Consider the following 15,321-nt stretch of genomic DNA (forward strand, 5'->3'; position numbering starts at 1 on the left):
TGCGCTCCCGCTGCGAACAAAGACGCCCGGGCCAACAAAGCGCCGCGGGGCCGGGGAGCAGCGACCGCGCCCTCGCACCTCCGCCCTGGCAGAGCCGGGAGCCGCAGGAACCCAGGCCCTGCTCGGCACCTTGGAAAAGCCTTAACAAGTGTTTGATTTCAGCGTTTCCTTACCGCTTAAAAAACCTGTTTCAACGAAGCAGGGTTACGTATTCTTACAGAGACCATATAAATAGAAAGCACTTCTGGGAGCAAAAAAAATAAATTCGGCACTAGTTCCATTCAACGCAACGATGCAACATTTGTTAAATCTTCTCGAGTGCAGCCAGGCACACATCCAAGGCGCGCAGTTACCCACTTTGCATATTTCTCTAACACAAACGCAGCTTAATGCCACTGAGCAAGCTGAGCAAAAGAAGGTTTATGGGGACACAAACACTATTTATGTGCTTTAGATCCCTGCAGATCATACATATACTAGATCAAACATGGTAAACTTCTGTTTTTCTTGCATTACAGACAACATTAAATGCTCTAGAAAACCATGTTTTTGATCCTGTCCCCTTCACTAAAACGGGAAGTGACATCAAAAAACAGGTGTTCAGCCTATAAAGTCGAGTTCCTAAATGTCAGTCTAAGGAATATTAGCAATATTAGCAAACAAGATTTATATTTATTGCAATGGGGCAGTTTACAACTGAAAATCTTGCATGTGCCTAGGAATTTGCAGATTGTGGTTTTAATTTCTTTTCATCTTCTGTAAAACACTTCCATGACATGTAACAAGACCTTTTATCAATATTGGCAGTGTTATGCAAGATACATTCACAAAAGCAACAGAAATATGCAAACTATTGTGTATTCTCCTGGAGCCCCCTCTAACAGGTACAGCCACAAGCACTAATATGACACACACCCTGACAGAAGTGCAGAAGGCACACACTACCTTCAAAAGGAAGCAAACTAGCAGCAACCAGGTTGGCTGGTTTACTGCACTATTATTAGTTACCACAGCTAAACAAATACTTGAACCCAGCCTCAATAAAGACACTTGGGCTTCATAGATCTCTTTTTGGTTCACTGGTTTATTTACTTCTTTGCAAGAAACACTGATGAGCTGAAGTCAGATACTGGAGCTGATTATGAAAAATAGCTATTTGAACCCCCAAGGAGAGAAACAGAAGGAAAGTCACTGCTGTAGTTTGCATTTGCTTTCAACAGCAAATTGCAGACTAACTCTGTATACACACATCTATACATATATATTCACACACACTATTGAGTTTGAAGGTGGGGAAACAATGACCAACTTGCATGAGTGTAAGTATGCTACTTATGTAACATTCTAAACGAATACAGTCTTTCAGAACTTTCACAAATCCCAAATTTTACCCCAGAATGAAGGCTGCATTGAAAAAAGCCCTTAGAATTGGGATTTTTAGACACACTAAGGTGTGGGTTGAGCAGCTACGCCTGCCCTGCAGGAAGCTCTCGTGTGTCCCTCCAGAGCCTGTCTGGTGTCCCAGCCCTAGAACACCACCTTGCTCCCCCTGGCCAGTCAGATCCAGTCAGATCCCTCCTAGATGCCACTTCTTTTCCCTTTCACACTACATCACTTTTCAGTATTTGCTAGTTTTACTGCTTTCCTGCCAGCCCACAGCCCTTCCTGTGATAACCTGCACAAACATTAACCCAAAACAGGCTCCCCCTCCACCACCACCCCTTTTCTCCTGCTCAGCCTGCCCTGACTCCCCTTAAAGCCTTAAAGTAACACACTGCCCAACCTCTGGGTCAGAGCACTGCCACATTCCCTGACTCACCTGCAGGACTGTCACGCCTCTTTGTATCAAGAGGGGCTCACACCTTTGTACTCTTTAGCTCAGACCAGTAACACAACCCCACTGACTGGTAGGAAATGGTTCTTACCTCTTTTCTCTTCAACTGGTAAACCTCTTGTGCTGTGCCCTGATCCTGGAAATAGTGGGACTACTTGAAAGATCTTGCTACAGAGATTATGCCAGTAGAAGGCAGCAGGCTTTCAGCAGCTCAGTATTTTGCTTTTTTTACTTTCTCCTGACAGGAAAGCAAGTCTAAATGCTCTTGTTAAAAACAAACGAGAGCAACTGAATTAATTTTACATAAAATTAGCTGTTAGAGTAGAGCAGAAAATACTGCTTAAAAGAAAACAGTACTCAAAAATGTTGGTCAAGCTTTTAAACACAGTTGACGATCTTTTTTTTTAGCTATGTAACAAAATTCATACGGGTGCTCAGTATTTTCAACTACCTGAAGACTTTTTCATTTGCCCTTTCTCTCGATATACAACAACTAATCTAATAGTAGCAAGATTCCTCCAACAATAGAGGGATTATTATGAGGCATCACTTTTCATTCCACATAGTCCCCACATATTTACTAGGACTATATGTTATGAATGATCCAACTGCCACACTGATATGACGTTATCTACTATCAGCACGGTGGGATCTGTGAAGGCAGAATGCCCAGAGATCATTAACACATCTGAATTGCCAATCTTCACATGCCAATGAGCTGCATTGCTGTCCAATCCCAAGTACAACATTAAATCTCAACTGAGTATCTTAAAATGACAAAGCTGCAAACTAGTTAATATTTGTAATTTTGTATTGCTACCTTTACTATCAAACTTAGCTGAGAGAAAATGTAAAATTGCATATACTTTCCAAACTGATGAGAACAACCTTGAGACAAAAAATTAAATACAAGCAAAAAGCAAAAAGACAGCAGTAAAAGCTACCATATTTTTAATAAAAGTTAGTATGAGTGAGGTTCTAAAATAGTTTTAATCCCCTTCTGTGCAGCAAAAATTGGGACAGCACAGCATCTGCAAAAATATATCTAAAGCTTATTACAAATCCATTATCAATTAATCGGTACCACTTTTAGATAACATCACATTAAGGACTTCCTGGGAAGATAAATCAATTTTTCTTGTAAAAGATAAGAAAAAGACTTTGATCAGTAATCAAATTTCTTCAAAATGTCAGATTGTCTGCTCAGTCTTTGGACAACTTCATGTCACAAGCTGTGGCAAATTTTGTGATCTCCAAAGGCTGGTCCATCCTGGGAGACTTTCAGACATCCCTCAGTTTCAGAGCTTTACTCTCTACTTTGAACCTCTCGCCAACAGAACTCACAACTCTGCAGGTCATTTGAAAGGTTCAGCTGGTAAATACACCAAGGCCTTTCCACATCCTTAATTTGTAGTGAAGTTTCTCTCCTGTAGATTTGAGGCTAGTGAAAGGAAAACAGCTTAAATTCCTGCATCTAATTAAACAGTGACAGTGGTAAAATCTGATTATCCAGAGTGTGTCCTCTAGGATACCACCTGGAGCAAGAGGAATATATAATGTGTTGGGTATCTTCTCTCTCTAGCTGTGCCATTGCCAGGGTGAAAACCACCACCACATGAAGGTGAAGTATCAGGCTCATGGTGCAGAGTTGCCTCCAGCAGAGTGATCTAAACAGAATCAGGTTCAGCTCCTGTCAGAGCTCTGTCTGGGAGCACTGCAGCACTGCCTGCTCAGCCCAGCTAAACCTCCAGGCTATCAAGAGAACCTAAGTCAAGGAGCCTTCAACAAAAGGGCAATAGAGGGACATTATACTCAGGCAGATGTTGATGAAACTAAACTCCCTCAGTGAGAACAAAATGTAGAATAGCAGTGACTGAGGCACAAACTTCTGCCCAGAGTGCCAGACTTAAAGCCTTCCTTCTTGGCCTTGGAGAGAGAGAGCCTTCCTGCTAATGAGCGTTTTCTTTAGCACTGACTTTGTGATGGCAGAGGAAAATCCCAAGCTGAATAAAGGTATTGAAGCAAAGCAATTGTTTCACATATCCTGTAACTGCAGAATCTTACCTTACAGCAGGAGGAGGAGTGGAGGGAATCTCTTTGAGGGACTTAATACTGGAGTCTTGGCACTACAGCCTGGCATATTACTAGAAATCAGCAGACACACTTGCTTCTGTGCTTCATTTAAGGGTTCACATTAAAGAAGGTTAAAGAGAATTGGAAAGATACCAGAGAAAAGAAAATTGCCAAGATGTAGCACAGGTTGAAGGGCAGAATGTAACAGAAGAACAAGAAAAATGGCATGTTGAGCTAAGGCTGACAAGTAAATGAGATGGAGGCTGAACACAGCTAGAGGAGATGCTCCAACTCAGGGTACATGATTGAAGGAAACTAAGGAAACGGTGTCTGATTTGACTTTCTGTGTATCAGCACAAGAAAATGAATTCTAGTTCTTCAGCCCTCTTTCAATGATGTTAAATCTGTAAACATTTCTAATCTCCAGTGTCTATGGAATACAAATCACCCACAGCTTGAACTTGATATTATTCTGAAATCAAAATGTTTAATCATTTTACATTTTGGAAGCTGATTTACACATAATCCTGAGAAAATTACAACAATTTAATATTAGAAATAAGCAATTATATAAGAATAATTAACTACACATTTCTTTAGCTATACTTTATTTGTTTAAAAATACAAAAGTAATTTATAGCTTCAAAAATAGACTTTTTACTCCCTTTTAGTTAATAGTAATAGGATTTAAAAATGGCCTTGAAGATACTAACAGTACAGATATTTACAAGTTAGATAGCATACCTGGAAATAGTTTTAATGTATCTGTGCTGGCCAGTCAGAGAAGATTGCTTTTGGTCTTTATAAAATTTTTTAAAATTGAGCTACAAGCTAGCTACAAAGTACCAGCTACAAAAATCCTGGATTTTTAAAATGGAGTGTTAAAAGCCTATTTGCTTTTGTATTTCATCTTGATCTAGTGCACAAATAATGTGATCACAGCGCTTAGTGTCAACCAAAAGGTGGTAACAGGCTACTACCAAAACAATGTCTTTGTCCACAATTGAATTCTTCACAACCCAGCCCCAACAATCATTTTGTTTCTTAGCAATGCCTAGGGGAGTCAATGTGCCTTTTAGCCTTCCTGGATGATGAACACAGGCAAGATTTTAAAGATCCAAAGGGAGGGGAGCTGCTCAGTGAAAAACCCATCCCAGCTAGAACAGCCCATGGGCAGTACATGGTAGGATTTGAGCAGCTGGGCCACCCAAAGGAGGTCACTGAAGGGACACAAATGCTGCAGCTGGACCACAGCTGCCACAGGGATGATGGGAAGGTTCATTACAGTATGGTAAATAATCCAGCAGCAGGAGGGGAACTGAAATACCACACGACTTATAATACACCATCACAAATTTCAGTTATGTTTTTTTTTACTGTCCTGTTAATGTCAAAATGTTATAAAATATTGTCTTAATTCTTCTAAAATTAAAATACAAATTTCTACCGGTGTGGTGAGTGTTTCATTGCTTGCAGCCATGCATCCATAGCAGGTCTGTATTCCTCTGAATCCTTTTGGGGCTCAAACACTGCTTCTATTCGCCTTAGCTTCTTTAGTTGTTTTCTGTCTGTCCAAAATCCTATAAACAGAAAATTCATTCTCCAGCTCAACTGCAAATATGTTATTTTTGAATTGTTTTAATCTATTTCCAAGAGATCCAAAGCAGAAACACAGTAAGAAAAAATGACAACTTTTCTTTTTACTCTACCGGCAACTTTCTCAGAGGGAAGCATATTTTTAATATTGTGAAAATCCTTTCCAGTAGGATCCACTTGTTTGGAATCTTGACAACAGCGCATCTGCTTAACTGGGATGGTTTCCAAGGAACAGCTCTGGTACACTGAGGTTCCCTTAGGTTTCATCCACAAAGTGCTTTTGGTTGCAAGTCCTTCTCAATGAAGAAGGGCCACAGAACCCAAGACCTAGCTGCTTTCCTACTGTCTTAAAAATCATATCAATAGCAAGAAACAGCTGGTGTTACAGATTCCTATCAATTTATGTTATTAAATTGTTCTTGTCTATCAAGAGTCTCAACTTTCTTGCACTTTTAATTGCTGAATAAATCTTACCCAAGCATATAGTTTTTATCTGCATTTGCATTATTTATACATATCAAAGCACTTCAACAAAAACATGTTTTGTAGGTGCATATTAAGCAAAACTGTCAACAGTTTGTAGCTTTCAGTCTGGTTAACAATATGAAACAATTCTGTGTGAGTAGAGCTGTTTTCCTGTTAATAATTAATTTTGTACTTCCATTCCTGTGAGAGCCTCAAAGGATAAAGGCAGTGTTCACAGAGCACAGGACACAGCCTCAGTGGGAGTGACAGACTGCAGGTGAGCTGCAGTGGCTCCCTGGCCACAGGGTCCTTCCCCAGCCTGCAGCACTCAGGCAACACCAGTATGGGAATGGACATGGAATGTCTGAGTCAAGGAAGAGGAGGCAGCAAAGACAGGGTTCACCTTTCTTCTCTAGCAATACATCCTTCTAATTGTACTGTACAGAGAAACATAAACACCATTTACCTTAGACTGCCACAAAAATGGCTAAAGTAATCCTTTGCGGGGGGGGGCTTACAATTATTTGAAGTTATGCCCTTTTTCTGTCTGATCTCTTTTCTATTGTATTTACAACATGCATTATAAAGGGGGAAAAGCCTTTTTAATGTCTACGTACCTGAAGCAAGGCCTGCTAGAAAAGCTGCACCAAGACTAGACATTTCCACATTTGCAGGTTTTTCTATTTTCTTATTAATTAAATCTGATGTCATCTGCATGACAAAACTATTATTACTGACACCTCCATCAGCTCTATAGGGAGAAGGGAAGAAGTAGTTAAAAAAATGTGTCAAGTGCTTATTGCCAGCATTTCAGAAAACAACGTTTGGTATTTCACACTTATGCATAAATCTTACTGTCACTCATGCACAAATGCATTTCCACTTTATGGGTAAATTTAGAGGACAGAACAAGGTGCCAAAAAAAGAAAAATGAAAAAAAAAAGTTTATAAACTTGGAGAGGAATGGTAGGCAAACAGGGACACAGGACTCTATCAAAAGCTCTCAAAGTTCTGTCTTTTAAAACTATGCATCATCTTGGCTGAAATATCAGGGTTTATAACAGATCCTTTACACAGTTACCACCACAATATGACAGCACCAAACAAACCTTTCATGTGTTCTCAGATCTGGAAAAGTACAGTTCTCCTTAATATCAAATCTTTGTATTAGTTAGCTAAAATGCCTTCACAGTTGCTTCTTTTTAAGAGGAAGTTCAGAATGAGGCTTCCATCTGTCTATTTTCCTGCTTTGAGACCAATTTAATGGGGAAAACAAGAACTTATCAGTGCTGGCCTTTAATCATCTGAGATTTCAAAGTATTACTCTTGCAAACAAAATAACTCTAACAAAATGCAATCTTTGAAATGTCCTAGATAGGTTCATTATGCTCTTGTACTCCAGTACCAGCCATGTATGGAGCTGGTGTTCTATCAAATGTAGTGCAGAGAAGACCTCTAGTGTTTATTGCTATACAAAGTGCTAGGTAATAAAACTCATTAGTTATAGGACACGTGGACTAAAGCTGAGGGCTCCTTCTCTGAGCTTTCCTTGATGGTGTTGAGACAAGCAAAGAGAAGTAACAGGAACCTGTTGAGGACTAATGAAAACAATGCCCAGAAATCAGGAAGGAACAAGGAATACAGGAAAACAGCCAAAAAAGAAATTAATAAGTTTATGGGATAAAAACAACAACAAAAAATCAAAGGTAATTGATAGATGCAAAAGATGTGTGGACATGAGGATGGTAGAGCAGTTTGCAACCCTACTGAGAGCCCCACACACATAATGAGTGTGTCTCATTATGTTTTAATATTTAATCCACAAGCTGAATTGTTACTGCTTTTAGTTAAGTAATACAGACACTATATAAAACTGCAATTTTATATCCATGAATAAAAAATAACATGATCATACAATTTAAGGTTTATATTGCAAGGTAAATGGAATCAGAATTCTAATACTCCCTAGGCTGTATTTCCATACTTCCCATATTTTAAGAGTTTTTTAAGAGTTTGCACTTTTAATGTGACTTTTCAAATTTTTGATGCAATTTTCTATGTCAAAAAGCTTCCTAAGTAATCAAAGTTCTGGTACTTTTCATCTTTTCATTAAACCCCTAACCCTGGCTGTTTTTTCACCTGTGCCTTCTCTCTCCCAGTATGTGATGGAAAGCAGAAACTTTTTTCTCCTCCCACTTCTGTATTCTTGCTGTTTTCCCACTGAGAGCCTGATTCTGACATGCCTGCCAGTCTGTTCTTCCTTTGCAGAGGCACAGGAGGGATGGGAACGCTCACCTCTGCTCTTGACTGCAGTGCCATGCTGACCCCTGGCTGCCCGAGGGAGGAACTTTGTTGCAGAGCTTTCTGAGCCTCAGAGGGCTGGAGCCTCTGACAATTGGTGTGCTCAGAGAAGGTCCCTACCAAAATGTGAAATGTGGTCTTCCAGCAATGTTTAATTGAGCTAAATGTTGCAAGCATTTTCTAGGGATCACAGCTGCCTCACTAAATTTGATATAGTTCTTCAGAGATTAAATCAAAACTGATGTATAAAACTCATCTTTCTCTTTCCCTCACAAACAGAACCAGTTTTAACCAGTCTTCAAAAATTGTCTGTGAAAGACCTAGCACAGAAAATGTCAGTATGAAGGAATGATGACAAAGGGTAGAATGACCTTTGTGGTAGGCATTGCTATATGCACTCTAGTGCTACCTGAAAACATGGATATGCCTTCTTTTTAGTTTTTGTTTTAATAATTAGAGCAGTTCAATACTCCTCCACTAACAATCACCAATGCCAATAGCTTGGGTAGAGTCTACTGCTGCTTAAGTTACATTACCATTTGACTTGGAAATCATCTACTTCTAAACAGTAGAATTTTTACAGTAAGAGAAAATGCATAATAAAGCTCAAACCCGTTTAAAATCAAACTCTCATATACTGAATTTAAAAGTTACAGGGAACTTACCGAATAGTTCGAAGAGGAATGTGCACTTTCTTCACAATGATATCATAAAGCAGTTTGTTCCTTTAAAAAAATATTTAGTTGAATTAAGCATTATATATTCCATAAAGTGTTTTATATGTTCCATAAAGTATCTACATAGTCAGAAAATAAATGCAAGGCAAGAAAGGCCTCAGTTCTGTTAGAACTGCTGCTATAGCTGAAAAGTTTCTAGAATGCATAAATGAAAAACCCAAAGCCACTGAAACTTATGTTTGGTCTTTGTCACTGTTACAAAGGCAAAGTATGGCTAAATCATGGCCCATTCTATAGCAAGTCACTGTAGAAGGTTCATTTTTCCCACTGAAAGTTACTGATAGGTTTCTAGAGATGCAATTGTTGATGTAACAAGTGGCTTAGAGTGAGGAAAGAAGGCCAACAGTGTTAACTGGAGTTTATCCAGCTATTCTGTAAGGGAAATATCGGAAGCCTCCAAGATGACTTTTTCCAGAAAGTATTTCATTTAGTGGGAAAAAATCTAAACACAAAGTATCTCTACATTTTTTCTACCTATTTGTATGCAGCATTTGAATCAGATAGATTAATTCTTAACATCCCTTAACATCCTTTTCAAGACACCCATATGTCAGTTCAGAAATTACTGCATCTCATGTTCAGGCTTACAGTGCAGAGGGAAGATCCATTAGAAACCAGTTGCAGCAATTCAGAATGCTGCCCTGCTCCAGATGTCTTTTCTGAGCTCTTTGCAGGAGATTTTTATGCCGGAAGTGTCGCCTCTAAGGCATCAAAAGCAAGGTTTTTGACTACATGGAAGGATTTCCATCAGTGCTCCCTGACTGGCCACAGCACAGTGCGAGCCAGGCTCAATCCACGCTCAGCTCCAGCTTGAGGCATGTTGGGGGATGGCAAAGCAGTGACATACTGATGTGGTATCAGCAGTGACAACTTCAGCCTTCACAGATCTGGAAGCTGCTGTCCATTCACATCTTTTAAAACTTTTAAGAGGCCTGTTACTTTGTTGAATAAAACACCAAAATTTCAAACTTTAAACAAAAGCTGATATAAAACTTTCAGCTTCAAGGATACTTTAAACACAGCTGGAGAGGACTACAGTTTCTGACAAAACACTGTCAGGTGATGAAGGACAAACTTCCAACAGAAAACACTTTCAAAACACACAGAAAACAACATTATTGAAGAATCTCTATATGGTTACTTAATGACAAAAACTCAGAACTAATAAATATACAAAAATTTATTTGAAAAGTGTTAAAAAAAATGAAGCACCTAAAACTCCTTTCCAGTGTAACAGTAGTGTATTGTATAAACTGCAGAAGTCCATGTATCCATTTAACACTGCTGATCTAAATAAAAGCAAAGATAAGAAAATAGAAGCCAGATAATTTAGCAAGCAGTACCTGAAAGCTACAGATTCCAATATAGCTCGAACAAGGTGGTTTCTGTTAGTGGAAGGTTTCAGCCCCATGAAAGAGGCACATAAATATGGGTCATCCCCAGAAACCTGCAGAAAAGATGTCATCATGAGTTCAGTGAATGGTATTTGTAGCCTTTTGTGAAAGAAGTAAAAGAGTAAGAAAAAATAACTTACGACAATTACAGGCAGCATAGCGGAAGAAGAAAATTGAAAACAATATGTAAGAGGCATATAGTGTTATTTTGGCTTACTCAGCAAACAGTTTAAATTGCTTCTTTCAACAGCAAAATGTTTAAGTGACTTCTTCCAAATCAAACAAACTAAAAAAGACTAATCCACAATTTCCCTTTAAAATACATTTAAAATTGTCTAGGACAGGGCACACTCATATTACTGATATTGCTGTCCTCTAACAAGATTTCACACACGTCCTCTCCTGAACTCCTGAAAAAAAGATGAATTGACTTTTAATGAAAAGGACAATAATACTTTTTATTGATGTACACTACAGCTTCTTATCAGTGACACTGAAGGAAGCTGTGCTATCTGGAGAAGAAATAAAATTCTTCTTTGCTGTGTTCCATTAGCATACAGAACTTAGACAAAGCTAAGGTAAAGATGTTAAGTTTCTTCATAAAAAACTACTAGTCCTGGAATGATCAAACTGAGTATGGTTAACTCCAGCTTTTAGCAACACACTGAGAGATGAGCTCGTATCACTGAAGCCAAACAGTTACTAAGACTTCTAAGAGAGAAGTCTATTATACTGAGCTTGATCATTCCCAGGGAAGTGCTTCAGTATTATCTTTGCTTTTCATAACGCCAGGACTTGCAATCTTGCTAATATTTAGATACTATAAAATATTCTGATGAATTACAAACCTACACCTTGAAAAAAGGCAGAATAAAATAAATTATTTTAAAACAGTGATTAGAAGTATTGTCTCAATTAAAGCTCTTCCCTTCATAGCAGGTAAGCTGTGACACTGGTTTGTGTCTCTACAGGCATTGCCAGTGTTACTAGGGGAAAATAATTTTAGTCTATCTGTCCATTACTGATTTTCATATTTGGTAAGGTTTTTTTCAAGGGAAGGAATGGCATTTAACCATTCTGATATGACAATGGCCTTCATGTATTGTGATGAGCAACAGACAATAAGAACCTCAACAGTACAGAATAAATACTGTGATAAGGTAAATTATTACCTTTAAAATGTAAAAATTAATTTTTAATTGGGTTATTAAAATATAATCTTGATTTTATTAATAATATTTTTACCTGCAAACCTGGAATGAAACAAACACCTTGAGAATCAGCAGTACTCTGTGCCATTTCTGCTGTTTCATCTACATTGGTGAAAAGTTCTGTAAAGATACACAGGAGGTAGGATGTTATTATTTCCTTCAATTTCTTCATTTTGTCTCACTAGGAGAAAAATATCTAGAGTCAGACTATTCCTTTTTTTAATATTTTCAAACTACATGTTCTAAGGGAGACAATCTCTTCTCTATTCCATGTCCATAAATCACATCAATAATCCCAAACTATTCAGATGAATGCTAAATTCAAAGGATCCTCTCCTATCTGCTGTGCTTTTAATCTTCAAGACATAAATGGGAATTAAGAATGTTAATGGCACCTAAGAGTGCTAAAACCTTAGATTCATAGAACATATTTTTCCCCCCATGTTGTTACTGTCAGTCCGACCGCCTAACAACTACAGAGTAAGTCCTTAATACCCATATTTTATCAGCACTCTTAGTATCTTTACAAGTGACACATGAGGTAATACATCACCTCTTATCACAATAATGCCTTTTGGATAAACACTGCTTTTATTCTCTATTGAGCCAGATGACTCTTTTCATAACTCTACAGACACTCCTCTTTAGCTTGTTCTTCATCCACCTGAAACTCTTGTACTAACATCCCTCTTCCACAGCTGTAACTAATTATGTCCTCATGTGGCCACATAACATGATTTTACAGAACACTAGAGGTCTTCTCTACATTAGAGATACTGCTTTTTCTTGTCTACAAAAAGTGAATTTTCCTATTAAAGGTAAATTAGTTTAATCCAGCTCAACTTACCTTTGAAAAGCCCATCTCAGTAATTTATCAGGAGTTTCAATTTACCTTTGTGACCTTTATGAATTTGTGGGAAAACTATGGATTCTACTGTGCTCAGACTAATAAACCAAAACCACATTTTTTCCTTCTTGCTGTCTTTGCTACTATTGAATTATACATATAGCACCTCTATGCCAGGACAGAAAATCAAAAATTAACTAATACTGACTTCATGCTGAAATTCCACAAACTACTACTTCTTAAAAATTCTTTGAAGTTACAGGATTCTACTAAAAGAAGTCCACTAAACTAAGTTTGCCTTGCTGCAGAAATTACTATTTCCAAACCTTTACCACTATTGTGTCTCATCTTCATCCATGTTGGGCCTCACCACCCTTATTGAGGCCATTAGCTTACCTTGTGTTTTGGCCCAATTCCTTCTGTAGAGCTAAAGTTTTTCCATTCTCTAAAGCTGATAAAAGTTTCTGAATTCTGCTTCTCTGCAACAATATTTTCAGAAAATAAAGGCCTTACTTGTTACAGAGTTTAAAGCAGCTTGCCTTTTATTTATCCCATCTCTACAACTTCCCCCCCTTGTTTTTTCTCTGGTAGCAACTGTAGGTCATGATCATTTTACTACCGACTAGCTGAAGATCTTTTATACTTCTGCATATACCAATGATATTCATTTTAAGTACAGATAAGTTCCATATGGATAATTACCCATTTTAATTATGGAATCTGAAGTAGCAAGCTTATATATGTAGCACTGACACTTGAGTCTGCAGCACTGAACTGTGTACTGAACTGAGTCACTTCCTCCAAAGCCTAGTGTCTGTTACTCTCTAGGCTTAGTCAAATGTTGGATGAAGATGTGAGGATCAATCTGAGTCACACGTAACCCTCACGGGCACATACCAGAGCACATACATGTATACATGCACCTAAAGCTGACAGCTTCAAGAAATGTGGAATCTTGTGGTGAGGAAAACCCTTCCCAGACAGTCCAAAGTTTGAGACATTAATCACTTTTTTGTCATCCTAGTAAAAAATATCCTAAATTTCTAAGTAAGTCAAGTAAATTTTGAAGTTCGAACTAGAATACTGAGAACAGTTGATCTATGAACAATCAGTATGTTTGAACATCACCTACTACAGAGCTAGTATTTTCTTAGTCTGTCATTAAACTGGAATGCAAAACCTTTCATTACAAAATAATAACAGCCAAAAGGCACATTACTTCCACGTGAAGCAACAGTTACTTGCAAAGTTCTTTATGTTATTTTCATATAAATCAAACCTGTTATTAGCTATGAGATGTACAGCTCAAGCCCTCTCAAAAGCAAGTGAGGAGTACAATGTTTCAGGAAAATAAAAGCCTAATTAGGCAGGATGGTCTGAGGCAAAGACTGAAGATGATTGCGCAAACCAAACTCCCTGCAGCAAACACCCTCAGCAGAGTGCCCACTAAAAAGACTGTGCATTTCTGTCCAAAAGCATGAAGATTACTTCCTTCACTTATGAATAATAAAATCAAATCCAGTAACACAACTATGAACCCATAAGACAGCTTCTTAAGCAGTTATAAATGTCACCCTCTATAAAATGACAGAAGTTACCTATATCCAGAGCCCATTTTATGGCAGTGCCAACGTCTGATATGGAGCCTTCAGTTAAATAAACAACTTCTTCCCCAATCTTCCAACCGATCAGTGGATAAAGACCTTCATTATTTTCCAGGAAACAAAACATTCAGTTAAAATAAATGTTACCAGAAAAACATATACAAACATTCCTCACAATAAACCAACCTAGAAAATATCAATTCCTTTGTGGAATTCAAACTAAAAAAATCACTGGAGGACGTTAAATATACTGTTTAAAACTTTAGTGATGGGATAACAAGAGAACTGAGTAGCAGGTTGTTAGACCAAAGTTAACAAAAAAAATTGCTATCAAATTACCAAAAAACACCTTTAAACTGAAGATCTATCTGTGCCTACTTTTATTTTTTATATAAGAGATTGTGCATACCTAAAAATTTATCAGTGTTTTTCTATTTAATGTCATCCAACTTTCCCCAAGGGTTTCTAAAAAGGAAGAGTGTTCTCCCCCAAAAGATAAAGCATGAAAGCTTGTCTCTCAGGTGGGAAACACAAAACTGAAACAGACATATACACACAAAAAAAGTAACACAAACTTAGAGCACAGGTCTTAATCACAGAAGAAGATGAAAGTGGTGTACTTTTTAATTCCCTATTTAATATGCAATCCTTCCCCAAACAGAAAGCAGAAAAGAAAACAAGTTTCACCTGCACTTCAGCTACAGAAATGGCTTTGCAGGTCACAAGATAAGAACCGAAGTAGTCAGTGGTCACTGCAACAACTTCACCCAGTCAGGCACAGTAACTGCTGGAGTGAAGGAAGTGCCCATACTTGATGGAGCCCTGCTGAGGACTCAGATCATGGGTAATGCAACAAAGGTAAACAAGTCCCAGTGTACCTTTACAAGGACCAGAAAAGCATCACAAGCATCAAAGGGCTCTCTCTGCTTTCTCAAAGTGACTTTGTGTTCCTCACAGAATCATCTCCAGTTTGCTTCCTGTGTCCAAATGAGTTGTGTGGGAGTACCAGTGCAATTGCAGGAACTTGTGTTGGTACTGGGGCACTCAGGTGCTCACAATAGAAAACAATCAGCAGCACTGATTAAAACGGATTAAAGTCTGTATTGGTCTCCTGAAAGGGGAATGTGTATATATATATATGTATAACTCCAGATCATCCTGTTGCAGGTGTCCCTTGAAATCTTTACCTTTTACTAAAAGTAAAGCCACAAAGAAAAAAGCCCAAAAAATTAATTGAGCTGAAGATCCTAAAGAACAGC

The 15,321-nt window shown here is 38.1% G+C and overlaps 1 protein-coding gene across 1 annotated transcript in view; it reads right to left on the minus strand.

The window, feature by feature from the left end:
* Positions 1-4,380: 4,380 nt before the first annotated feature.
* GK5 (glycerol kinase 5) overlaps positions 4,381-15,321 on the minus strand; it is a 24,177-nt gene continuing 13,236 nt past the window's right edge. The window contains exons 11-16 of the mRNA XM_031060034.1: positions 14,057-14,161; positions 11,646-11,731; positions 10,350-10,453; positions 8,935-8,994; positions 6,586-6,719; positions 4,381-5,487 (exon numbers count right to left, since the gene is read on the minus strand). Coding sequence (XP_030915894.1) covers positions 5,351-5,487; positions 6,586-6,719; positions 8,935-8,994; positions 10,350-10,453; positions 11,646-11,731; positions 14,057-14,161 — 626 coding nt within the window. The 3' untranslated portion in view covers positions 4,381-5,350. The remainder of the gene's footprint in view (positions 5,488-6,585; positions 6,720-8,934; positions 8,995-10,349; positions 10,454-11,645; positions 11,732-14,056; positions 14,162-15,321) is intronic.

The sequence above is a fragment of the Geospiza fortis genome, unplaced genomic scaffold, assembly GCF_000277835.1.
Source record: "Geospiza fortis unplaced genomic scaffold, GeoFor_1.0 scaffold318, whole genome shotgun sequence".
Taxonomy (NCBI): Eukaryota; Metazoa; Chordata; class Aves; order Passeriformes; family Thraupidae; genus Geospiza; species Geospiza fortis.